We start from the raw sequence: 27391 nt of genomic DNA, 5'->3' as shown, positions 1-27391 counted from the left end.
TTCAACTGTATCAAATGAATACAACCCCAAAATTCCTCTCTGCAGAATGTCATTATTTTAGCCATGGTGTTTCCTAATCCAAGTGCTTGCTTTTTCAATTCCACATGCTGGCATGAACAAAAGTTAAAAAGCAACTATTCCTGTTCTGAAAAATGTTTATTATTAAGTTTTGTAAGTATTAGAATACTTAGTTAAAAATGAAGACATTACTTTTCATTTTCAAAATCATTGAGAAGTCTCAGCCATCAGACCTTGATACATCTCTCAGAAGCCATTGTATCTTATTGTTCCAAGGTGTCTGTAAATTCAAAAAAGCAAAAGGTGTGCTCTGAGGATTCCTAACAGGAAGTGGTGCTTTTGACCTATGCGTCATCAATTTAATGAACTCAGCATGTGACTTTCAGCTCATCTAATTTTAGATATCTATCTCGACATCTGCTGCACCACTGACACTTGACTAAGGCATGTCTTATCTGATCTGGTTTAGATATCTACCTTAGGATGAGATGATTCATCACCTCAGAGTGTGATTTTTCTTTCCAGTGGCTGTAACCTTGTTCTGGGCTCTAGCTAGGCTAGAGAGCCTTTATCTACAGCCATCTACAGCTGATAAAATGAGTCTTGCCTGAACGAATGTTCTGCCTCCACAGAGTTGGTAATTTGTGCAAAATGAGTTGGTTACCACTGTTGCTACTGAGATGTTTTGTCTGTATCACAAAAACACTACCACATCTGGCACAGACAAATCATAATAGTCTGAAACAGCCTAGAGGCTAACGACTTTAGAGAAAATCCCAAACACTTAGGTAAATTTCAACACCACATAATATTTGTGCCTCTAGAGATGTTCCAAATCAGAAGTTAGGTATGGACTTCTCGCTACACCTACCACTGGAGCATCTAACCTGTGAAGACAAAAGTCTCAGTATCCACGCCTGTTACTCAGGTCAGTTCATAAACACTATTTCCAGGCAAATGTAAAGCTACTGCTCTGCTGGAAGTTCAGAAGGTGTGGACTGTAAGGACCTATGAAGAATAATTTAGTCTTGAAAAGTCTGAGAAGAGACAAGATACCATTACACAAATATATAAAACAAAGCTGCAAAGAGGAAGGAAATAAGCAACTCTTCCTGTTTATTATGAGTAGTCTAAAAAGCAATGAGCTTATAGTACAAGGAAAATTAAGTTAGCGTAAAGAGAAGTGCCACACAACAAGAAGCTATGCAGCCACTCCTTTGAACTGAACAGAAGCACCACGCCATCTCTTAGACAAAGGGCTGTATGGCCAGGAAGTCGATCTAAGAAGAGAGAACAGCTCCTGCTTCCCTGCCTCTTAGGAGAGAGCAGTTCCTGCTGGGGTTGGGAGCCCTCCCCCAGTTTAGGAATGCAGTTGTTCTGGAGATCCAGTTTGAGAGCATCCATGCGGAGTAAAGGGACATTTCCTAATCTTAAAGCAGTGTGATGGACTAGGTGTCTCACCTCCCCTCTAACTTACATGATGTGTTAGCTGCAAAGGGTGTGATGTCAAACTGAAGCCTAAGCGTTATAACCTCTTGCAACGGAGTGCACCAGAACATCAGCTACATCAGCTGCACAGCTGGCCAAAGTGAGCAAAGGGAGGAAGGGTGGTCTTTGAAGAACTCATCTGAGCAGAAAAAAAAAAAAAAAAAACCAAACACAGTTAAAAAAAGACAGTTTTCTCCTAACATAAAAAGAATTATGACTTTTTCCTCTGCAGCAATCACAAGAGAGATGACTGAAAAAGCTGAGTGCTCCTTTTTAATGCTCCTTCAATAGGAAATACTATTGGAACACATGCAGAAAATATCAGGGATGCAAGAAAACTTGAAGAGGCAAAGTGACTTTATTTAAAATAAGAACTGAAACAAAACTCACGCTAAGTGTGCGGTGCTCAAGAAGTCCAGCCACAAGCCGGTGTACTCAAGCCATCCACTCAAATCCCACCACCATTAAAATTGTGTCCAAATCTGTTGCGAAGGAGGAGAAAGGACGCCATCTATCAAAACCCTCATGACTCCTGGCTCCTGGGTGAATTCTTAGGCTGGTTGCCGTGAACAAGGTTTGGACATCTTTTTGTGTCTTTTCAGAGTTGACAGTATCTCCACGCAGGCACGGCTCCGGGAGCCATCGGGACTAATCACTCTTCTTTGTCTCCAAATCTGTCTTTGTGAAGCAGCGGGCAGATGCCCCGAGGTCTCGATGACCTGCTAATCAGGTGTCATTAACACAGGCATTCAGAGCCCTTTCTGCTGAGCGCTCCCACTGGGGCCTCAACCCCCAGGCCTCCCCACTCCTCACACCAATATGAACCTTTCCAGTCATCGTTATAAATCTCTGTATCGCTTTCACTCCTTCGCGGCTGTTGGAAACCCCTCAGTGGGTGAGGGACACATGTGGGACGGGAACGGTGAGGAAACTAGGAAGGGAGCCTTCGCTCTTTCGCTTGAAGACCAGCACTGTGTTTGGCTCATGGGCCCTCGAGGCATTTAGAAAGGGAATTGGAAGAGAAAGAAGTTTACAGAAACCATATGAAGGAGCACTAGTGCCTTCTTCAAAGTATAATATTAATGCTGCTTAATATAGGAGCCATCTTGACTGGGTGCCTATTTGGATTTAGATAATTGCTAGCTTACCAGTTCAAACCAGTTCAAAATGAGAATGAACAGCATCCAAGATTTACTCATGTGCCTCTCGTTGATTTTTTTTTCCCCCCTGCCGCTGAAATCTGCCTCGTTTCATCTTCCTTCATCTCCTGTTACTTTGACCCTGCCTACAGGAGAAAGATAGACTTGGAAAACTGCAAGTTGTTCATAACCCAGTACAGTCCAGGCATTCATAGAGTGATCAAAGAGGGGCAATAAGTGGATACGTATGACTTTTTTCATATTGGGCAAGACTATATTATTTATCGATTTTGTAAAAGGCTGTGTTTTTAAGTATTTAACCTCTGTCCCATGGATTGTGTCTTCTGCTGAGGTGAAGACCCTGACCTGCCATTTCTTCCCATTTGGAGGGCACAATCCACAGTAGAAAGTGCTGGACTCTCTTTGTTCTGGTGTAGCTTTGCAAGTTCTTCCTGATCGACCTGATCTAACTTGAAACAAGCCATTTATATTCCTGCAAAGGAATACCAGGTTATCCACATGGCCTTTTGCCCAGGCTTAACATAATTCCTTTAAGACAAACTGCAAACGAATAGTCGTGCAGTTTTCCTGTGCAGGCAAGCCCTTAATCTAATTGGAGCATGGAAAACAGCATTTGAGAAGGCAAAACTGTGTGTAGATTTGGGGAATGAGAGTGGGAGGTTATATAAGGTGGCGTCCACTGGGGTTGATGGAAAGATCTGAATGCAGAAAGTTAAAAGTGATTAAGGTTTTTAAAATCCAAACTAGCAAGGATTGCAGGGATATGAAAAATAGAACCTGAGCCTGAATTTTTCCATGTTCTGAGAATTTCCATCTTCCTTTTGTTTTGAAACGGACAGGGTTCTGCAAATGCCAAGCCTGCAGCATATAGGTAGTGCTGCCTCTCAGTATTAACTATTTAAAAATAGAGCTCTCCCTTAATAAGGAGTGCTAGCAACATTGGGCATTCCTCAGATAGCTGAGGCCATGGCTGCTTAACATGAACACTTTTGGTGGCTGCATTATGTTGCACAACCACCACCTTCAAAGGTCAAAGCTTGTCAGGTGTTCACACCTGCCTGCACCAGAGGGGAGAACACTGGCAAGACACCTCCTTAAAATGCCAGAAAAGATCTGACCCATCCCATACACGCAGCGTGACCAGGGCAAATCCTCCACAGCCACAAGAGGCACGTGGCAGACTGAGAGACTCACTGGTTCAGCGTGAACATTTAGCTGAGGTATGGGCCTGAGGCTGGAAGTGAGGGACTGGATGTTTCACCAGGCTCTGGTCTAGGTACTAGCCAGCAGCAGCAGCAATTGCAAGGGTTGAGTATAGCTTTTTTCAGCCAGCCAACAGACGTGTCGGGAGCCTACAGATGTAAAACTAACTAGTACTTTTGTTCTTTCCACTGTTTGCCCTTACTTTCATTCCCCCTTCCTTCCCTCTCAGTGGCAGCCTTGTGCAGCACTCAGGTCACCAGTTCCTGGGCCCTGACCCCAGCTCAAGAAGTATCTGCAGTGGGCCTGAGCTGCAAGCAGCTCTTAGAGCGATGTCCTAGGGAAGCACTCACCATGGGGATGGAGATAAAAGCCATGTGAAGTTCATGAGATCATTCTTCTTCGTGTCTGATCTGAGCGTAACAGAGGAAATAGGGACAAAACTATGCTTGTACTTCTTCAGTTCCCACCAACACCGGTGACTACTTACTTGATCGTGTCTCTAAACTATTGCAGGAAAGAAAAAAGAAGACTCCACCAAAGAAAACCAGAAAAGCATCACAAGCTGCTTCAGACAAGGACTAGCATATGCTTGAACTGGTGAAGTCCTCTCCTTATATCCCTATTTCTATGGTAATAGCTTGTAAAACTTAACTGATTCTGTATATTCTTTCTGTAAACAATCTCTGCTTTCTGTAAACAGTCTTTTGTGGCAAGATGTGAACCCCTTTGAAGTTTTCAAACATGCTTCAGGCATCATTGCAGGGATCAATCTGAACCTGCTCTTCATTAAGGCTTCCCCAAGTCATTATGTACATACTATTGGCCTCAACATTCTATCAGCCTCTACCTATCTAGGAAAGGAGGGAGATGAGGGGAGACTGCAAGGCTTAGATGGCAATACACTAACCAAAGAACAGGGAAGCTCTTCATCAGATTACCTTTTAATTCTTCATGTAAGTTAAATTCATGTAAGTTAAATTCTTCTTAAGAATAAGTTTAGAGGTGTACTCAGCATAGGTAGTGACAGAACAAAGTGCTGCAGATTTGGTAAATATGCTGTCAAATGCTGTCCAGCTTAATAATCATATTTTTTATTACTAGCAACTTCCTTTATTTGTTGAAGTAAGATTTTGTATCAAAACAGAGAGAGGAAAGACAGACAGTGCTAAAACACCTGATGCAGTTTTACAGGCAACAGAAGACTACACAAATTTTCTTGAAATTTCCCAATTTCTCCTCTAGGTTTGTGTAATGTGTACTTTGGGGCATACCTACCCTGAGAAAGTGTGGGTAAGCATCCTTCACTCTCCTGTCTGCCCCTGCCTGCCCAGGGAACAGTGCTGTGGCTCTGCACAGGCTCCTTCAGCAGCAGTGCCAGCTGCAGCAGGTCCAGGTCTCTGTCTAACTTGCTTGGGGTTAGTTAGCTCTGCTCATGTTGGACTGGCATGGGCGTTTGTGTAGCCACTCCAAACAGCTGGTTTATTTTAGAGACTAAACTGAGCTGGGGTGCAGAATGAGGTAGGAACTACCTAAACTGATAATGTCAGTGAAAGAAATGCTTGGATTAAGTGTACCAGCATTGCCCTGTGTACTGCGTAAAGGCACGTACGGCAGGAAATACACTCCAAACTGAGGGAAGTCACCGACTATGAAACAATATCCCACAGGCATTTCTCTGGGCAGCAGAGTTGACTTCTTTTTTTTTTTTTTTTTCCTGCTCCTACAAACAAAGTTATTTTAAGCTCAGATCAGCTCCTTCATTCACTGCACTGGTCAGCATCGCTAGCAGCTACACTGGGACAGCAGTCATGGGGACACCTTGAGGGCAGGAACAAATGGCAAACTGGGAACTGCCTTCACCGGTACTGCTCTGTGTGAAAAATCTGAAAAACAAGCCTCCAAAATGTGAGGAATCAGGGAAGGCTCCCTAATCCAGTAGATCTGGGCTTGTTTTGAAGTTAGAGGAGTGGTACCACCTTAAAAAATGCTTTAAATTTCATTCTGCCTGAGAATTGCTTTTGCATGCATTATTTAAAACTTCTCCATTGTTCAAAGGAGTTTTCTGGCTGCTGCTGTAGATAAATTGAGAGTTTGTAGTGAAGACTTCATTAATACCTTATTAACAGTTGCAGGTACTTTTTCTTTTCACGGCATTGCTCTAAATGTTTAAGACTAACTTTTGTTGCCTAAAAATGTCCCTAGAAATTTGAGAAGTGATCATAAGCATTAAAAAATTGCGCTATTAAAGAGAGATATGTATTTCTGAGACAGATACACCACTGAGAGAAGACTGTTTCTTAGTACTTTGTTAAAAATAGTCCTGATTTTGGCTGGAATAGAGTTAATTTTCTTCCTCTCTGCTGGTACAGTGCTGTGTTCTGAACGTGGGATGAGAAGAACGTCGATAGCACAGCGATGTATAAGTTGTTGCTGAGCGGGGCTTACATAGAGCCAGGGATATTCCAGCTTCTGACGCTGCCCTGCCAGCATGGAGCTGGGATGGAAGGAGCCAGGAGGGAATGCAGCCAGGCCAACTGACCCAGACTGGCCAAAGGGATGTCCTGTACCGGGTGGTGTCGTGCTGAACTACAAAACTGGGGGAGCTTGTGTGGGGGCTGACACTGTTCAGGGACTGGCTGGATATCAGTTAATGGGTGGTGAGCAATTGCTTTGTCTGTCACTCATTTTGTGTGTATTTGTATTATTTTCCCTTCATTTTCTGTCCCATTAAATTGCCTTTATCTCAACCCACAAGCATTACTTTTTTTTTTTCTATTTTTTTTTCCTGATTCTTTTCCCTATTCCACTAGGGGAGAGTGAGCCTGGATGCTGCCTGCGAGGTTAAACCATAACAACATTCAGTTTCTGTTTTTTTGTTTTTGTTTTTTTTAATTACTCCACCAGTTTTCAAATGTCACTCTACCTGGCCAAAGTTGTTCAAAACCTTTTGAAGCAAAAAATGCACTGCAGCAGAATTTATATTAGATCAGGTAAAGTCAAAAAAAGTTTTCTACCTATTCTCTATTGAAGGATTCTCATTATCAGTCCCTCTCCTTTCTCTTCAAGACACTGCTGCGTTTGCGCACTTCAGGTTGGGGTTGCCTCTGGCCAAACACTTGTTCTGAACACTGGGAAGAAGAAATAAAAGAAAAAGAAAAGGAGCGTGTTCTACTGTGGATGTGGAGGGGGTGGTGGTCATGCTCTTAAAACGTGGGATAGAAAGAGAACATTGCAGAGATCAGAGGAGTCTTGGCAAGATGAATGTAACGTCCATAACATGGCAAAGAACTGCCCAGTGAAACAGATAAGCATGTTTTTACTCTCTAGCAACGAGACAGATGGAAGTTTGTGGCAAAGCCAATAGCTCTGGTGGAAAAATCAATAGAAAACAACAGCACCTATCTGGAGCACCCTGTCCCATCATGTCTTTGACTAGGAAAAGGATGCATCCCATCATCCCGACCAAAGTGAAACATACACTATGATACACAGTGTGTAACAGATACTTCTGGCTGACAGAAGAAGAAGCTGAAGTGGGATGGAGTGCAGAGAATATCTACATGTGATCAGTTGATAAGTTTCAAAACAGATAAGGAAGCTCATGTATGCAAACTCAGTGTCCATCAGCTTTGAGGAAGAATATTCTAAAATGCAGCTACAACTTCATGAGCTTTGCTCAGTTTATAACCCAAACTGATTGGTGGTAATCATGGATACCACTTAACTAATGCATGGCAACTATCTACTGAGTACTCAGAAAGTTGTATCTCTAGCTGTTCTGAGGACAACATCATTGCCTTTGAGAATGAATAATAGAGAAGGCTCTGTAGGTGAGGATATGGCAAATCTAGAAGTCCTGCTGGGACTTAAAATCTGAGTGTCCAAGCACTCAGTACTGTCTGGAGCAGTTTAGTTTAAATCCACCAAGAAAAACCCAAGTCAGTTTAACAGATGCTGAACAGGATTTGTGAGGACTCCAGTGCTAGCTGAGTGCTTGACTCAGGTGCTTGTTAGCTTCCTCTAGCAAATTGTCTGAGTCAGCTGCAGAAGAATAAAAAGTGAAACAGAAAATACATAGTCCTGTCTAATGAGGATTGTAAAACTTATATACAAAGGAAAAACTAACTTCCCCAAGCAATGGAAGCGCTTGCATGCCTGCAGCACAAGACTCCAAGGTTGTAATTTGCTCTGCCTTGGATAGACTACATCAAAACACACCTCCAGCACAACACAGTATGACACACACACACACACAGGTCCCCCTGCTATCCTCACTCCCTCACATTTTGTAAATGTGGGTCCACTTGCTTTCCTGACTGCAAGACCAAGACTGGAATTAATATGACACTTCTAAAACTCGTACAGTAAAGAAGAATTAACTAATGCCATTTTCTAGAGTGTATGAATGATATCAAACAATACTGTTGTTTACAAAAGCTTTGCAAATGTGAGCATTACCAAATTGTTAAGAACTTAGAACTGCCCATAAAGTTATAAGAAAGAAAAAACAAAAACAAAACAAAACAAAAAAAAGACTTACTTGAAATTTGCTTTGGAAAAACAAAACAAAACAAATTTGGGCTTAAGGCCAGTAGTGGCTTTCTTTATAATGTAGTGGTCTTTTTTTTTTTTTTTAATTTTTTTAAACTGATCTCAGGCAGCCCTGTTGACCACACCTGCAAGCATTTAAATTATATAAATAGGTGCATCTGGAGACAAACACAGGCTTAAACCTTTAAGTCTGGAGCTGTAGCTGACTACAGAGACATTAGGGAAGACCTAAGCAAAAAAAATGGTAATTGTTTTGTCTAAAGATAGAGTTTGTCTTGTACAGTACTGGCTTTGTTTGTTTTTTTAAATGAGAAGTATGCGTGGTCTTTTAAGGGATTGTTCATAGATGCTTAAGCCTTGTAGGGTTTAACTTGAACAGATGACTTAGACTTTAAAGCCCAAACTTCAGGGGCAGCTACGTGGATGAACTTTGTAAGCAGGAAAAACTAAGTAAAGACAGGTGACTTTATTTTTCAGTCTTCATGTGTGAGTGCTGCAAAAAGGTTTCATTTTGCTTTTAAATCCCACAGTGAAACTAGCTGAGATTTTTAGAACAGATATCTTCCTTCTACTTTTTTTTGTTGTTGAAAAAGGCAGACTGCCAAAGAGGAGAGAAATGGAGTAACTGCTATGTTTGTATAAGGGACAAACAAATCTCATTTCCTTTGCCCTGTGACCTTATAGCCTGAGGTATCCTGATAATGTAACACGCTAGTCAGTACTTTACTGACCCAAATTCAAGGGAAAGCTTGAGTGTTATTGTGTCACCAGGCTGTAATGTGATGGATAGAGCACTAGAGGTGTTTTTTTCCTTTTAAACAGTGAAACGGAGTCTGGATGGTTATTATTCGACTGGGCTAACAGCAGGCTTCTGCCTTGGTGAGGGCAAGGTGGAGCCTTCTGAGGTTATAATGAGGTAACTTGATAAAAGTTATTGCATACTGATAACCTTAGCGTATCACTGAATTGGATAGCTCAACAAGGCTTATGGGGAAGAAAGGTGATATCAACAGTAACTAATGCTGACCCCCAGCCTAGGCACGTTGGGGTGAGTAGCTCAGTTATGTGCTACCAAGCAGTCAGTGTGATGAAATACTGTGCAGTCCAGCAGGTGCAGCCACAAGTACATGTGTGGCACACCAAAGGGGTTTAGCGTTGGAGAGATATGAGGCCAGTGTATCTAGTGAAGCAGCCCCTCCCCCGCCGACTTTTGTCCCCCTTCCCGGTCCAGGTGATACTCAAGCCGGGAAAACACCACAGCGTGCCATTACTGGATCCTTCCTCCTTCCCAAGCCGCGCTCAGGCCCGGCAAGGCAGCCCTGCGGCGCCTCCATTAGGACCTGCGCCACTGCACAGGGGCAAGCGCACAAGATGGCGGCGGGCGCCGGCAGGAGCGACCACGTGACCTAGAATCCGACTCCTTCTAGAGACATCTCAGAGCGCGCGCAGCGGGCGCTCTCGCGAGCGTGCCGAACAAAAGGTGGGGGTTAGAGGCAGGGGGGCGCCGCGATCTCGCGAGAACTAGAACGCCCCTCCAGGGAGAGCAAGACGTGGGGGGAAGAGCGGGCCGCCAGCAGGAAACCTCGCGGTGTCGCCACCGGAATCCCAGAGAGTCTGCCGGCCCGGCGCGAGAAATCTCGCGACATCCCCGGAGCTCCCTTCATCCAGATCTAAGCTATAGAGACGCACGCAAATCTCGCGATAACTCCCCCTCCTTTCGCCGCCGGCGCAGCGCGGTCGGTTTCTCTCGCAACAGCGCCGCGCAGGAGCAGGGAAAGGGAGGGGCGGGGCGTAGCGTGCGCGCTGAGGTCAGCGCGCGCCGCCGGGCGGGCGGGGACTATATAAAGGCCGGGGCCGAGGCGGGGGGTGGTCAGTCAGGAAAGGGATTCGTGGTGAACGAGCGGCAGCGGCGGCGAGTTCCCGGCCCGGCGAATCTGAATTTCTTGAGGCGGAGCGGGACACCCCGAGACGATCTCTCGTTATGAGTCATGTGGCGGTGGAAAATGCCCTCAGTCTAGACCAGCAGGTGAGGGGACGGGCCCCGGGAACGGGCCGGGGGGTGGGTGGGGGAGGGGCGCTCCGTTAATCGGGATATGGGGGGAGGGGAAAGGGGGGGGCGGCAGCGTGCGTTGCGAGGGGCGGCCCATACGGCCGGCGCGGGGCTGGCTGCGCGATCAGCGGTGGCTGTGTCGTGATTTTGTTTTATTGCTCTCTTTCCACCTCCCGCCCCCCCTCCCCCCGGTGTTTTCTCGGGTGCCCCCCCCCCGCGCGGCGTGGAGGGTTTGTGGCGTGTTCGGTTGTTGCGCAGTTCCCGACGTGCGGCCCTTTTTCCCCGCGGAGAGTCGGGGGGAGGCGGGTTGGGGGGGGGGGGGGCGGCCGCCAGCAGCACCACCAGCAGCACCACCGGGCGGGAGGAGTCACATCCCCGCGTGCCCCTACGGCCTCCTCCTGGCCACGCTCCGCTCCCGGCTTTTGTGTGCCGGGGAAGCGACGATGGTAACGCTGCGGGACCCCTGGCGGCGGCGGCGGGGAACGGCAGCGAGGAGAGGGGGAGGAGGGGGCAGGGAGGAGGCTGGCTCAATGGCGGCCATTGTGCGTGTGACGGAGCCGGGGGGGTGGGGGCGCTTTGTGCTGGCGCCCCCGCGGAGGGGGGCGGGGGAAGGGGGGCGCTCGCGGCCGCCTTTGTTCGGGCTGCGGCAGCGCGGCCCCGCGGCGGGCGCCTCGCCCGCTCCTCCCGGTGGGCCCCGGTGACGCAGTTGCGCTCGGATCGGCGGCGCTGCGCAGGCGGCTCTCGACCCCGCGGTGTTGTTGTTCTTTTTTTTCTTTTTCTCCTTACGCCTTCCATCCTCCCTTCCTTTCCTCCCCCCCGCACCTGCGGGGCGGAGTCAGGCTCCTGCCTGGAGCTGGGGGACGGGTGGTTACCTAACCCTGAGGGAAGGAGGGGGTGGGGAAGAGACCGCAGCTCTGTAGCGGGGCCCCGAACGGGCACGGAACGGCAGAAATAGCCCTCGGAGCCTGAAGGTTTCGGGCAGCTACGACTCTGGGGCGAAGTAGGTCAGGGAGCCGGTCCCCCCCTTCTCTTCCCCCTCCTCCCCCCCGGAGATACAGCACGTGACGGGTGCCGGCAGCCGGATTAGTTGGGCGGGCTGCGGCTGCTCCCTGCTGCGCCGAAAATCCCAGCCCGCAGTGCCGGCTGCACCGCCGCACTGAGATGGCGGCCCCGGCCCTGCGCCATCTCCCAGAGCCGCCGCGCTGCGGGGGGTGTGTGCCGGCCGTCCTTTCACCTGCCCGCTTCTTCCTCCTTATACACGGCGTTTGCTTCTTAGTGAATACCCCAGTAATATTTTTATCTCGTTTTGATGCTGGGATCAGCTAAAGAGCAGAAGTAGCTTTTAGAGAGAGCGATCCAAGGCTCTTCCCCATCGGAGGATTTATTTCAAGAATCCGAATGGCAGCACGCATAATAGAATCATACAGTCGTTGAGGTGGGAAAAGACCTCTAAGATTATCTAGTCCAACCATCAACCCGTAACTGCTGTGCCGGACGTCTTGAAGGATGATGTTTGATTTGGATTGATTCCGGTTGCATTGGAAGATGTGCAGTGCAGTCGGCCTCGCATAAAATTTAGCTGTTTTCAGCTCTGCTAATAAGTTCTGCGTTGTGCCGTGTATGTAAACAACGTCAGTAAACTGCTGCTTTATGTCCGTGGATTGCCTTCTGCTGACCTGAATGCGCTTCAACTGAAACACGCTTTGGTAGGCCAAAGGCTGCAAACAAAGCTTGCAGAAAGCAAACGAGAAGTTGTATTTGCAAAGAGTTGAGAGTATTTTTCTCCAGAAATAGCTTACTGTCCTGGGAGCAGAAACTGCTTCTGGCATGAAGATGCTGATGTCTTAACGATGTTAATGCAATCAGAAAATGAATTCTACAAATGAAGCAGTAGCAGTTGGGCACTTGAACGATTCTGTTCATGTTTCAGGAAGAGCCCCAAAAAACCTGACCTCAGTTAGAATGCATTTCAATGGAATGGGAGACCACTTTAGGTCCTGCTCAGCCCTCAGTTAGTGCATTAAACAAGTCAGGAGTACTTGATTTGGTGGGTATACAGTAGTTTTCAGGCCTTGCTGGCTTTTTGGTGGGTGTTTATTGGTCTCTTTGAGGACACCCGAAGATGATACTCAGTTCTACTGTTACTGTGGTATTGAACATTATAGTATTGGTTGTTCTTCATTACAGGAAACGTAACAAAAATAAGTTCATTTGCAGCATTTACTTCTGAGTAATTTGCTTTTGATCTGCAAATGAGCTTTTTGCATCTTAGCATAAATTCATGATATAACATGTTGATATTTACTCAGCTATTTTGTTCTTTCCAGTTTTCTGGTCTAGACTTGAATTCCTCAGACTCCCAGAGTGAAGGAACCGCTACAAGCAGTAAGTACATGCAAGTTCTTAAAGCTTTCTAATGTGCAGGGAGTTTTAAAAACAAGGCAGGCTTTTGTACCTGCAAAAGTAATCCTTTCATCAAGATGTACAGACTTTGGGGAAATAAAAGGCAGTTACTAGTTACTTGCCCGCTTTAAAATTACATACTTCAGACAGGAACACTTAATTGCAGTGATTGTGTAAGTTGAGTGTTTTGGTAGTGCTTTTAAGTACTGAACCAACTTGTGAGAATCCAGATACCCAAATTTTCTGTGGCCTCTGGTCAAACAGCTGAGGCCAGTAACTGTAGTAACAGTTTGGTGACCTGGCTTACGAAAACATTCAGCTAGTGTTGCAGTGTCAGAGGTAAAAATTTTTAGTGGTTACATGCTCTAGTTGAGATTTGTTAGGTAGAAACAGTGCTATCTGTCATGCCAAACAGACTGCAGTATGTTAAGAGAGAATCTTCAGGGAACTCCTATTAAGCACATGCTTGCTACATTCTGTTTTATGCTGCTTAACAATCCAGATGCTTCTGGATTGTAATTGAAGAATGCTAGTCAGAGGCAGTTGCACGTGGCTTCTGGTTAGATCTAAGCTAACTGAGTGGGATGGTTAGACTCAAAGGGAAGGAAAAATACTGGCAGTAGTACTGTGAGTACCAATGTTGGAATGGCATAGTGAACATCGTAAGCTGCTCAAGTAACCTGGAACTGTGTGAAGCCCTAGTCAGTTCTAGGAAGACAAACTTTACTAACGGATACTGTATGTTCAGTATTATGTCTGTATTATCTTTTGAAAGTGAAGCTGATTAAACATGCAGATTTTACATTCGCTGCTTTGGGTCCTCTGTGAGCAATGTAAGTATTTGAAAACTAGTTCAAAAATGCCCTTAAAGGCCTAAAAGCTTATGAGGCAAACTGTTTTTTCCTTTGCAAAGGGAGTTGTTGAAAAGACTGTTATCTATGAAGTTACTAACAGTGTATACCGTTATCTTTAACATTGTTTGTCTTTTGTCCTACAGAAGGCAGATACATTCCTCCTCACTTAAGGAACAGGGAAGCTTCCAAACAGGGTATGTACAAGAAATAGAGGTGATGCTTGTAACTGATTGTTTGAGGCCCTAAAGGTTTTTGGCACTATTGTTAAAAGTGACTCTGCAGGCTGCTCGACTGTTCTGCACAAAACACTGTACTTCCTATTTTCAGTGTGCTGCTGTTGGTTCCATTTCCAGGTGATGTTCTAAGCTTGAGTTTGGTGTTTGGTAGGCAAAATGTCTTCATTATCTTATCAAGCATGTAAGGGACAGAAACAAGTTAAAGACTATTTGTCTACGAGTGTAACCATGAGTATAAAATACTAAACTTATTTGGAAGCTCCAGGTTTTTTATTCTATTGACTGTGATTTGAAACTTAAGAGTAACTAATTACTGTGAGCAGATAGCACAGTTTTGCATTGTAAATGGATGCTCTACACACACACATTCGAATGGGGAGTGTGAGAAGCAAAACAGTTAAGATGCTGCCTTATAATGGAAGCCTACAAAAGTGGTTACAAAAAGCAAGATGGAATGCTGGAGTACGAAACATGAAATGCTAGAGCAGTGTTTTTGTACAGAAGGACTGCACTGAAAAAATCAAGCTTACCTTTTACTTTTAGGATAAAAGAGGAGCACTCTTTCATGAAGTGCTTCAGTGAAATAAATAATGACCTCTATTTTGGAGAAAGATTTCAGAGCTTTGTAGTGGTCATTAGATACAATGATAATGCATTGTGTAGATAACAGTTGCTAAAGGAAATGTTCTTTATTTAAATAGACTTCAGATAAACTGAAGTGTTGGACTATGCTACGAATTGAAGAAGTCATAGAAACTTCACATAGCTTGAATTTTAAACCTTGTACTTTTAAAACAACGGGACTTTTGAAAGGTTGTTTTTATGATGCAGGAGGTCTCTTCCTTGAAGGTGTGGGTAGGAGAGTATTGAAATACATGCTGATACCTTTTGAAGTTCTTCTGGAGCTGCTTAATGACTAAAACAAATATTCTGCCACTTGAAGAAACAGATTAGAAACGTGAAGATGGAAAAAGGAACTTTTAATATTGAACAGGCATTAAATTGGCCTAAAGCACTAATTGATGTGAACAGGCTGTAATGAGCTGACTTAGGTGGGGAGAGTACAGGGACGCTTTGGCAGCTCAGTTCTCTTGAAATTCTTGGTAAGCTAAGTCTCAAATGTGAGCAGCCTTGGAAGAAATCTCATGTATCAACCCAGGAGGAACTTTGGTTGCGAGAAAGGAGAAATAAAAATTCTAGGGAACACTGGATACAGAGGTATTTTCATCTTGCCTTGAGCAACGTGATATGTAAAAGCGTCCATATTAAGAGCTGCTCTCAAAAAAACCCTTACTTTGAAACTGAGACCATTTTGTTTCACTAGGTATTTGAACTTTACAGTGTAGAGTTCTCCTTTGAAGTAAGAGAAGTGTGAATGTTACCCTTTGTATCTGACTAACTAGAAGATCATAGGATGTATTCATGGTGTAACTGGATTTTCTCATTCATGCCATTCATTTGATAATGTAGGCACTAAAATGTCACCTTGCAGAATGGTAAAGAAGTCATGAAACTCAACTTGAACAAGCAGTGTGGTAAACCTAGTTATTACAGGGTATCAACTTCCATTGGTACCCTGTTGTTTAGGAACTTCCCTGAAACTGTTTAGAGCTCTTTATCACTGGATTCCTCCTGACTCCTTGTGGTGGGAAATTCTTAGTAGTGAAGAGGAGAAAACCAGTTCAGGGATCGTGCATTGTAGCAAAGCGCGTATCATCCTCACCAAGGGATTGACAGTAGAGCTATGGCATGGCTTCAGGCCTGTAACGCAGTATTCAGTTGTATGCAACAAACGCAAGTTAACTACTTTAACAAAAAAAAAAACACACGACTTTTTCTGTATATTGGCTGTTGATTAAAAGTCCTTTGCAGCTTCTGAAAGGTGTTTGTACATGCTAGCAAGCAACAGGCAAATCATTCTTTGGATAGCAATATTTGACCATATAAGGAAAGTCTCGAATGCAGCCTTAGAAGTGTTCAGCTGTATTTTGATGTCCCAGTAGAATTCACACAAGCCGTGCCTCCTTAACTTTCATGAAAGCTTTAAAGTAATGCTGCATTCAGAAGGAAGAGGAATTGTTAGTTTATCCTGTGTGCTGTTCCCTTAAGATGTGTTTTTGGAACAACTGGTATGTAGTTTCTAGCTTGGGGTTCTCAGTTTCCTCTGTAGCTGATTACGGTGCAGTAATACAGAGAGGCTATTAATGTTGCACAATATACTCATGGCTAAGTAAGAAATTGCTTAAGGCAGTGGACTCAGTGATTTAAACATAACAGTTTTTTTCTTTCATGTGAAGAGCTGAGTGTCCTCTGTATTTAAAGAGGTATTGGCTGGGGAAGAAGGCTAAAAGATTCAGAGTATTTCTGTTCCAAAACTTTACGGTGCATTCCTTGTCTGTTAGGTAAGTGTCAGCATAATTTTTCCATAGACCTGAGGATGTGTCACTGTGAGGTTGTGACACTGATAATGCCAGCTTTGTATCTGAGAGCAGGACAACACAACTGCAGGAGATAATGCCTTCAAAATTAGTTAGGCTGATTAGTGGCAATTCTGCTTTTCAGCAGTTCAAGCTACTGTACGTAGAGCTCAGAATCAGTAGCCCTGAATACTGACACATTTGGCTTTGAGTTTTGCTTGATAATACTGATATGTTCTGTCAGATGGTATTCTTGTTGAACATTCTTAAAGCTACGGTTGGGTATTCGAAGTCTGAGTTGATCTATAGCAGATTAAATGAAAAAATGTTAGAACTTCTTTCATAAAACTAATGGTTGTTTCTTTGCATGACAGCTTTTCAAGTGATGTAACCATGATTGCTGTTAAAATATTACAAAGTGTGACCTAAAATGCTGATTGAAAAATGAAAAGCAGTAGTTGCTACATAGGTGCAGAAGCTGCAGAATTTCATTAGGTGTTATCTCCCTGGGAGAAGTACGTGTTGGATAGAATCTGCACACATTTTTTTTTCTGTGGTAATTTTGCTGTCCCAGTTGCTTCTGTTGTGTGTGATGTACATGTCTTCATTGTTTTTTCTACTGCAGAATCTGTAAAAGGTTTTTTTTTTTTACTGGTAGGATTACTTATTCATTCTAAGTCCAGTATTTGAGACTCTGGTTGGATCTTATTTTTAAACTTCTGAAAGTTAAGCTTTTAAATCAGTATTCTAGACATAAACTTTTTGGTTTAGTACCAGTGCTTTTGTTCATTTTCTGTCCCCTGAGTGAACACCACCAGAGGCCTGGTAAATTCACAAAAATGAAATGTGCTGTGAAGAACTTACATTGAAGCTGTGGAGAAAATTAGGGTTGTAAACATTTGGATGTTTCTGAATTTTTTTATTCTGTTATAGTTGAGCTCCCTGCTTTCTGTTACTTAAACTACTGTCATCCCAAAAGCAGTCATTAATGTAATGGGTTCAGTTTGTACATATTTAGTATAAATAAGGCATCCAACTTTGTGTAACCTCAGGCAATTCAGAATCCTCCAGCGATATTGGATTCCTCAGTTTGAAGTTACTCAAATACACCATGACCTCTGTTGCCTTTATGACCCTCTTTCCAGAGGAAGACAAATACTAGCAGTGATGTATGTGCACTGTTTTAAATGTACTGTTTCTGCATTCATGAAGGTGCTTCAGCAAGTTTGATTGGCAATGAGAAATATGTGGCAATGAGACTTGCCTGTTTGAGCAAGTCTCGTCTGTTTTTTTTCTAAAGACTGCCAGTATTGAAATGATGTGGATTTTCCAGTGAAGATTTACTGGACAGACATTTTTCTTACAGAAGCCTGGACTGTGTACTATATGGCTTAAAATACTATCTCTCTACTAGGTTTCGATAGCGGTGGCTGGAGTTCTAGCAGAGACAAGGATGCATACAGCAGCTTTGGTGCACGGTCCGACCGTGGAGCAAAATCAAGCTTCTTTGACCGTGGAAATGGATCAAGAGGAGGAAGGCAAGTGCTTATTTGTATAGGTGCTGAATTTCAAGTCTGTCGCAGTTCTAATGGCCGTGTATAATGTTGCTGTTTAAAATGGAGTTCTAGGTGTGGAGATTCCCCCTCCCATCTTTCTACTTCATAGCTGTAGGAATTAAATGATGGGAATCTTGCATGTTGTAGAAGATGTGCCTTATAGCCCATCACCAGCCACTACTGCAATTCTCATGACTTCCTGACTTTCCATGTCCTCAATGAAGTTTTAGGTGGGTGGCTACTACTACCAGAAATTCATTAAGAGCTGTTAGGAGCACATAAAATACATCAGAACTGACTTTTTTTTCATTTTTTTTGTTGAAAAAGTGTAGTTAATAAACCTGGGTGAGACTCTTGCAGGTTCTCTACCTTACTTGATCAGTCTTACACACATCATGCGTTGTATGCACAAGTGTGGTGAATGACCTTTGTCAACTAGTAAGGCTGACGGTGGTAGTCCTGTATCCAGACTTTTCTCAAACATGATTTACCAGGCCAAAATCTAAACAGTTGAGGTAAGGACTTTTTCCACCTTCTTTCTAAGTCAGTAACACAGGTGAGCTCACTCTCGGTAAAGATGGGAATGTGACATGTTCATTGAGAGATGTAGTTTTATGTGGTGGGGAGGAGTAGGGGAGCAAATTCAAGTTCTTTGGGGAACTGTTTGTGCTTGGAAGATGAATATAAACATGAGGCACTGTGGAAGGGGGGAGTACCAAGGAGCATCTCACGAGAGATTCATATGAAGCTTCCTATGAAAACAAAACAGAAAAACAGGACTGAGAAACATAAGTGGAAAAAAAGGCAGCAGCAATTCAAGTTGCGCTTAAAATACGGAGTGCTGGTTTAAGTTTCAATTAAGTTACAACTAAGCTAACAATAGGAACAAACTTTTCCTGTCTGTAATGCAGAATAACCTGACCTAGTCTTATAAGTAGGACTAAAGTAATTTTACTTCGTAGGTCAGTTTGAATATCTGATTATTGTCTTACGGTCACGTATTAACATACAGACCATGTTCAGCTAGATTATAACTGCTTTGGTGTTTTGTTCCTGTGATGGTGGCCTAACACTGGTGCTGTATTCAGGTATGAAGAGCGTGGAAGAGGTAGCGACTATGATAGGAGTGGCTTCGGTAGATTTGACCGTGGTGGAAATAGCCGTTGGTGTGACAAATCTGATGAAGATGACTGGTCGAAGCCTCTTCCCCCAAGTGAACGCCTGGAACAGTAAGTAATGGATCTACATAATAACATAACACAATGTGATAGTGCTAATTGATTCATCTAATAAATAAAACACGTTTTTTTCTACTTTCAGAGAGCTCTTTTCAGGAAGCAATACTGGCATTAACTTTGAGAAATACGATGATATTCCTGTTGAAGCAACAGGCAGCAATTGTCCTCCACATATTGAAAGTGTAAGGTGTTTTTTTTTTTTCTCAGACTGATTTGTCTGATCTTGATAGTTTTGCATGCGAAATGATGTTTTGCTGTGTTACATCTAGGGAGCAAAGGAAGCACTGTCCTCTCCTACAGCAAAGATGTTTTTTTTTTTTTTTTAGCAGAGGAACTATATATAATGAACTAAGACATAGGAGAGGTTGTATAAAGTTAATGCTTTTGGCTTAGTTAACTATATGATATATCTCTAAATAGTAAATGTGTAAGTAAGTAGTGGAAGTGCTTGGAGGTGCTAGTTTGCAGCAGCTGTTTAAACGTTGCCTCTAAGTGAGGTGTTAAGCTAATGTATTTTGCATTTGAGGCTCAGTTGGCTTTTTAAGAATCACTTATGTGGCTGGACTGAGTTGGTACCATATTCCTAGTTGACTGATTCTTTAGTATCTGACCTTATAAGCAACTTCCATGGGAAGAAAGAAAACGAAAAGTATTTTATGGAAAAACCTGCTTGGACTGAGTGGCTTGTTCAGAGACAGATGAATGGGAAAGATCTCAGATTTAATCTTTTACAATATTTTACAGTTCAGTGATGTTGATATGGGAGAAATTATTATGGGAAACATTGAGCTCACACGTTACACTCGTCCTACTCCAGTCCAGAAACATGCAATACCTATTATTAAAGAGAAGAGAGACTTGATGGCCTGTGCTCAGACAGGTAAGTTTGTAACTATTGCTTGTTACTTAGTCTCTGTCAATGAGAATAGGTTCTTGCATTCTTGAAGCTGCAGGGTTTCCTTAAGGCAATAAACTTATTGCTTAGAATGTATAGGAATACCTCTTGGAAATTATAAGCTTGGTCTTGGAATTGTTTTGCATGTACCTTGCCAGGCACACGTGTTACTGTATTCTTAGAGAGCTGTTAATGCCCTAAATAGCTTCAGCAGTGCTCATTGATTGTCTTCCGTATACAACTTCTCTGGCTGAAAAATGCACTCAAATGGCTTGTGCATCTGTATACGTAGCAGAGATGATATTAAGAATTTTTATGGTACAGGACTATGTCCAGTAGATAACAGTACGATAGCTTTAAAAATAACTAATAATACTAAATTGTATCTATTAGGGTCTGGGAAAACTGCTGCGTTTCTTCTACCAATATTGAGCCAGATCTATGCAGATGGACCTGGTGATGCCTTGAGAGCTATGAAGGCAAGTATTTTATTACTTAGTCCTGAAGAAGTTGAGTCCAACATATGCATTTGCTTCATATGCTGATGTCTGCTACTGCATGCAGTAGTTGAGCTCAAGTGTATTGTCATTATTTTGGGTAGATGAAGGGAGTTTCTCACCTTTCTGAAGCCTTTTTTTGGGCATGGAGCAGCTTGTTACTTTTTTCTCAACCGAAGGGGAGAAACAAGATTTTTTTTTTTTTGAAGAACTTTTATGAGTAGTTTCTTGCTACTAAAAAAATTTAGTGGGACATGTTTGCATTGTAGGTTTTAAGATGTAGCAGTACGTGTCTTGTTTTCCACGGGCAGGCTTAGTCTCAGTTGTAGATGTTGATACAGGTTTTAGAGGACAAGCTTGTGCTGCAGTTACACTGTTAACATATTAACCAAAAGTTTAATCTTAGGCACTGCAGCAGGGCAGTCAGATGCAGTATGTAAAACAAGCTGATGCTCAACTGTTTGCTCTCTTGTGAAGAGAAGCTCAGTGACAACAGGCAGTGTTTTAATATGCCTTATATCTGGGGATTTTTCTTCCTGCTTTAGGAGAATGGAAGGTATGGACGCCGTAAGCAATATCCAATCTCACTGGTCTTGGCTCCAACTAGAGAACTGGCTGTGCAGATCTATGAGGAGGCCAGGAAGGTATGTCTAGGAGTTTATTAGAATAGGATAGCTCATGTATAGTTCTTCTTAGCACTAACTTGCTTGTTTTGTAGTTTGCATACCGTTCCAGAGTTCGTCCCTGCGTTGTGTATGGAGGTGCAGACATTGGGCAACAAATACGTGACTTAGAACGTGGATGTCACTTGCTTGTAGCAACTCCAGGTCGACTGGTTGATATGATGGAGAGGGGAAAGATTGGACTGGATTTTTGCAAGTAAGTGAAGTGATTCTGTCCATAACCTAATGAGTTGCTGACATGAAACTGAATTCCTTTTGAAATCTAGAGATGATAACTCTTGATCTAGCATTCAAACTGCAAATGTCTGATTGAGAAATGCAGTCCAATGTGTGTAGTGAATTGCAGCTCTAAAACCACCTGAAAAAACCTCTTTTTATTACTTCAGATACCTAGTGCTTGATGAAGCTGATAGAATGCTCGACATGGGTTTCGAACCTCAGATTAGACGAATTGTTGAACAAGATACAATGCCGCCAAAGGGGGTTCGTCATACCATGATGTTCAGTGCTACTTTCCCCAAGGAAATCCAGGTACTTCATGGAAGTTCAAATGCCTTAACACTTAGTCTAATCCTATCTCTGGAAGGGGGAAAAATGCTGATCTTTTGCCTTTCCTTCTTCAGATGCTTGCTCGTGACTTCCTTGATGAGTATATCTTCCTAGCTGTTGGCAGAGTAGGTTCTACATCTGAGAATATCACACAGAAAGTAGTCTGGGTGGAAGAGTTGGACAAACGATCATTTCTGCTCGACCTACTAAATGCCACAGGTAAATTACCAGTTTTAGATAAAGTGAATAATGCCATTTAAGTTGAGGCAAATCTGACAGCTCAAAATAATGAGAACTTGGATTGAGTAGGTAGGTTGAGGAAAGTAGTACCTCTTTGTATTTCTTCAGTGTGCAGTGAATGTCTTGCGTTGGCTGAATGGTGGTTTTTTATTGATGAAAACTCCTCCAGTACAAAATGCGAAAGCAGGTCTTTAGTTTAGAGTAATTGGAAGCAGAGAAGTAAAGCTGCCTTTTTCCAGACTGCGATGTATTCACCTGTACAGCTTTTCTCTTGTAAACTTGTGGTTCGTTTATTCTTAGGCAAGGATTCTTTGACTCTGGTGTTTGTGGAAACTAAAAAGGGAGCAGATGCTCTTGAAGACTTCCTCTACCATGAAGGATATGCCTGTACAAGTATACATGGAGATCGTTCTCAGAGAGACCGAGAGGAAGCACTCCATCAGTTCCGTTCGGGCAAGAGCCCAATTCTTGTAGCCACAGCTGTAAGTCCAGTTTCTGAATTTGAGTTAGTAGGCATATTATCTCATTGAACTCAGCTCACAGATTTTTTTTTACTCTTCTAACTACTAGGTAGCAGCAAGAGGACTGGATATATCAAATGTAAAGCACGTCATAAACTTTGATTTGCCAAGTGACATTGAAGAATATGTGCACCGTATTGGTCGTACAGGCCGTGTAGGAAACCTTGGTAAGTATAGACATGTAGTACCTGATTTTTCAGGGTGTAGTGGTATTGGATATATAGTAAATTGAAGCTGTGCAGAAGTTGAAAGGAGCCCTTGTGCTTTCTGTTCCCAGACAGTATTGCTAGGAAACTGTGCAGTATCAAGTGCAGCTTTTTTTCACTGGAATTCTGGAGGTGTTTTGCTGTTACTTACAAGTGGAAAAATGATTAAAGAGTACTTAATAGCTGAAACTGAAGCCTAAACTGTATACTAGCAGTCTGTTCTTAGCTTGGTTCTGGAGAGTTCTATTTTTGTTCCTCCAGATTTCTACTGAGTTTCAAAAATTCCTACAAAAGGGAATATAAAGATGTAGATTACTTATCCTTGTCTGAAGCCTAATCTAACTTTCTGCTCTGTAAGAATATTTCTAGGGGATCACGTGTATTATGCTTTCCTGAGAAAGGATGTGGTGAATGGTCTCTGAGCAGTTTTCTTGCAGTACTCTTTCTTGTGCTTACATAACTACATGAGATCTCAGCATATTTAGAATTCTAGTGTTCTTCACTTTTATTACTGTTAAAACGCAAAGTAAGTGCCACTGAAAACTAATGCTTGTGAAGTCAGGTGGCATTAAATTAGAGTGTTTTGATCATACTTTATCTGTCAAATCATGCAGTGCTTCAGCAATATATAATCTTTAACTGTGGTCTAGCCATTGTAGAAAGAAATCAATTTTTTTCAGCCAGCATTTTTTTTTTTTTGCTATTAAATGAAGATTTGATACCATAGGTAAGATAAATCTTTCTTCAGTGTCTGTCAGTAAATAGGAGATTTAATTCTAATACTCTTAATTGAGTTTGAGAATGTGGTGAGTTTATCACAGCACAAGTGGAATATGGAATGGGAATTAAGTGCTGTAGTGTATCTACTTCATGTGGGGCTAAAGTTTAATGTTGTACCTCAGGTCTCGCCACCTCGTTCTTCAATGAAAGAAATATAAACATCACCAAGGATTTACTTGATCTTCTTGTTGAGGCTAAGCAAGAAGTTCCATCTTGGCTGGAAAACATGGCTTACGAACAGCATCACAAAGGAGGTGGCAGCCGTGGGCGATCTAAGAGGTAATGTTGAGAGTTTTGGCTAAAGGTGGATTTTAATGACTTGTGAGGAGGGGCAGTTCTGTTACAGCTTAATGCCTGCTGTGTACTGTAACTTTTTCCTTTCAAGCTAGTGGCTAGATACTGCTAACAGCTGCTAGCAGAAATAGCTCTACAACTCACTGAAAGCATTTAAACACTTGAGAGAAGTTCCTAACTGTGTGAGCCACAGTTGTGCTTGAGCAGCTGCTGAGAGGCTAGGGAGATGGTAATGCCTGTTTATTAACATTTAAAAAAGTACAAGATAATGTGCAGATTTGAGAACAATTGTGAAATAGTTTTGCTACAGGAAGCTGAAACGTGTCCTATAAATTGGCGCAAAGGGCTTTAAAATAAGGACAGGGAACCATCACATTTTCTTTCAATTTAGCCAGTGTGACTAGACCTTGTTAAATTTTAGTTGTTTTTCATCAGAATCATGCTTAGAAGGTGGTTGTCCTCTTCTACAACAACAACAAAAAAAAGGGCTTAAATGAGTCACTGAAACTATCACTTAGAAACCCTATGGGACAGAGGTTGTACTGAATTAAGTCATTACTGGTAAAGTAATTCATAGTGTAACACAAGTTGAACACGGATGGTAAATTTTCCTTTCCTACATTAAATGTCCTTTCTAGATAGCATTGGGGCACTCATTAAAAAGAACATGGGAATCATCATTTGCACTGATTGTTGGGCATCTATAACTGGAGTTGAAGAAACCTTGTGCTTGAGTTTACAGTGCTTAAAATATCCCTGACTAAAGCATTTTTATTCCTTTCTTAAGCAGTAGATTTAGTGGAGGATTTGGTGCCAGAGACTACCGAACAAGTAGCGGTGCTGGCAGCAGCAGCTTTAACAGCAGTCGATCAACCAGCAGCCGTAGTGGAGGAAGTGGCAGCAGAGGATTTGGAGGTAAGAAAAAGAGGGCAGGTGTGACTGGCAGCTACAGAACAAGACTTTAGAATAGTTGATATGCTAGTACTTCTGGAAGCTAGCAGGTAATTGCAGTAAATATTAGAGGTCATCTGGAGTGTTGTATGTGAAGTTCAGCATCCTTATTGGGTCTGTATTGGCGCAAGTTATATGTATCTGTTTGTTTGCAGCCTGTCTCTTTGGGTTTGTTTACATGTAGCAAAGCTTCCGGGGTGGGTTTCTTTAATGGACAGTAGATGTCTTGTTTGTGCCCTGGGCTGTTTTCTGTTGTGAAGGTGCAAGTTACCTTTAGCAGGTTAATTAAGCATCACTTTCTCTTGCCTTTCATAGGTGGTGGTTACGGAGGCTTCTACAACAGTGATGGATATGGAGGAAACTATAACTCCCAGGGTGTTGACTGGTGGGGCAACTGAATCTGCTTGCAGCAGATAACCTACCAAACAAGCTAATATGGAAACCACATGTAACTTAGCCAGACTATACCTTGTGTAGCTTCAAGAACTCGCAGTACATTACCAGCTGTGATTCTCCACTGAAATTTTTTTTAAGGGAGCTCAAGGTCACAAGATGGAAACAAAGGAAACAAGTAGCCCTATCTTGAAGGTGGTTTTGAAGACTCTATTGCTGTAGTCAGGATTAACTCCCCTCCCACCCATCCCCACCCAGAAACTGCATTTATAATTTTGTGACTGAGGATCATTTGTTTGTTAATGTACTGTGCCTTTAACTTTAGACAACTTTTATTTTGATGTCCTGTTGGCTCAGTAATGCTCAAGATATCAATTGTTTAGACAAAATAAAAATTACTGAACTTGGGCTAAAATCAAACCTTGGCACACAGGTGTGATACAACTTAAACAGGAATCACTGATTCATCCATAATATTACAAAGAAAAACTTATGCGGTAGCCTGCATTAGGGCTTTTGGTATCTGCAGATTTGAAAAATAAAAACATCTTGAAGCATATCAATGCAATTAGTTTCTAATGTGGCAAAACTGTACTAAGTTAAAGTTCTGATTTGCTCACTCTATCCTGGATAGGTACTTAGAACCTGATAGCCTTTAATAAGCCATTCCAGTCATGATGAGATGATGTATGGATACATGCATACATTAAAAGCACTGTTTTTGAAGTTAATGCAAGTAAATACAGCAATTCCTTTTTCAATATTTAGGCAGATCATTAATGTGAGCTAGCCAAATGTGGGCAGAATATTACAGGGAACGTTTAAAGGTCTGATAACTTGAAATAGTTTTTAGGAGAATTCATCTATTTAGACTTTTTAAAAATGCCTGCCATATGAAATTGAAATGGTAGAATGGCTGACCATGGCAGTGATTGGTCCTCCTTAAGGGCCTGACTGAATTTTTGGTCTAATAACGCATGCTAGTGTTGATGTTTTTTGGTCAAGAGGGTATGAACAGGAAGAATTATGCAGCAGGCTTTATTTTAATGCAGATTCACATTACTCTGTTCAAGCTGCGTGGAGATGTTAAACTGGCTTACTGTAGACTTTGTAAAATGGCTCCAGAAGAGTAACAAACAAACCTGAGATCACAGAGGTTGGAAATGTACATAAACTGCACAAGGTTTCAATTCTGCTATTGAAGTGCAGTTTTAGTCAGTTTTAGTTGCATAGGTTTCCATTGTATTTATAGTCTGTTTATGCTAAATCTGGCCAAAGATAAGTATTGTCCACCAGAAAAATGCCTAAGCCACTTGGAATTTCTGTGCTAACTTTGTGGCCAGAGCGGTTAACAACTCTAATCTACAGTGGCATAGGAAAAAGGCAAAAATCTCCTAAAGTGCAATAGATTTTTTCAAGTGTATTGTGCCTTGTTCTAAAACTTTTATTAAGTAGGTGCACTTGACAGTATTGAGGTCATTTGTTATGGTGCTATTTCAAGTCTAGGTTTAGGCCCTTGTACATTTTGCCCATAACTTTTTACAAAATACTTCTTTTATTGCACATTCAGAGAATTTTATATATGTCTTGTGTGCGTGTCTTTAACTTCCAATCTTATTTTGTCTCTTGGAGATTGAACGCAGCTTGTTTAAGGAGAAGGAAATAGATTCTAAAACTTATTTGGGACCATGGGAATGATAGCTGGGAAGAAAACTATTTGCACACGACAGATTTCTAGATACTTTTTGCTGCTAGTTTTGTGTAATATTTATTGAACATTTTTGACAAATATTTATTTTTGTAAGCCTAAAAGTGATTCTTTGAAAGTTTAAAGAAACTTGACCAAAAGACAGTACAAAAACACTGGCACTTGAATGTTGAATGTCACCGTATGCGTGAAATTATATATTTCGGGGTAGTGTGAGCTTTTAATGTTTAAGTCATATTAAACTCTTAAGTCAAATTAAGCAGACCCGGCATTGGCAGTATAGCCATAACTTTCTGATAGTAAAACAAAAATTGGCAACTTAAAATTAAACATGCCAAGGTTTTGATACACTTGTCTTAAGATATTAATGAAACACTTCTAAACACTGATGTGAAGTGTCCAGATTCTCAGATGTTTGTTGCGTGAGTTTTGTTTAGTTGTGTGTTTTTTTTTTTTTCAGTGAATGTCTGGCACATTGCAATCCTCAAACATGTGGTTAT

The 27391-nt window shown here is 42.3% G+C and overlaps 1 protein-coding gene across 2 annotated transcripts; it reads left to right on the top strand.

Moving 5' to 3' along the window:
• The first annotated feature begins 10267 nt into the window (after positions 1-10267).
• On the top strand, positions 10268-25444 carry DDX3X (DEAD-box helicase 3 X-linked). 2 transcript variants are annotated; one of them, XM_019621452.3, is made up of 17 exons: positions 10268-10446; positions 12798-12855; positions 13871-13921; positions 17795-17918; positions 19025-19165; positions 19257-19356; positions 19919-20054; positions 20463-20548; positions 21112-21210; positions 21285-21445; positions 21636-21780; positions 21873-22017; positions 22339-22520; positions 22609-22726; positions 23668-23824; positions 24627-24754; positions 25106-25444. In XM_019621452.3, the coding sequence occupies exons 1-17, from the start codon at positions 10402-10404 to the stop codon at positions 25186-25188; spliced, it is 1959 nt and encodes a 652-aa protein (XP_019476997.1). In that variant the 5' UTR covers positions 10268-10401; the 3' UTR covers positions 25189-25444. The 2 variants fall into 2 exon arrangements, with proteins under 2 accessions (XP_019476997.1, XP_010723017.1); XM_010724715.3 differs by having other exon boundaries at positions 10269-10446; positions 24630-24754.
• The last annotated feature ends 1947 nt before the right edge of the window (positions 25445-27391 follow it).

This window comes from Meleagris gallopavo, chromosome 1 (genome assembly GCF_905368555.1).
Source record: "Meleagris gallopavo chromosome 1, MGAL_WU_HG_1.1, whole genome shotgun sequence".
NCBI classification, from domain to species: Eukaryota; Metazoa; Chordata; class Aves; order Galliformes; family Phasianidae; genus Meleagris; species Meleagris gallopavo.
This window is presented reverse-complemented; position numbering and strand designations above follow the sequence as displayed.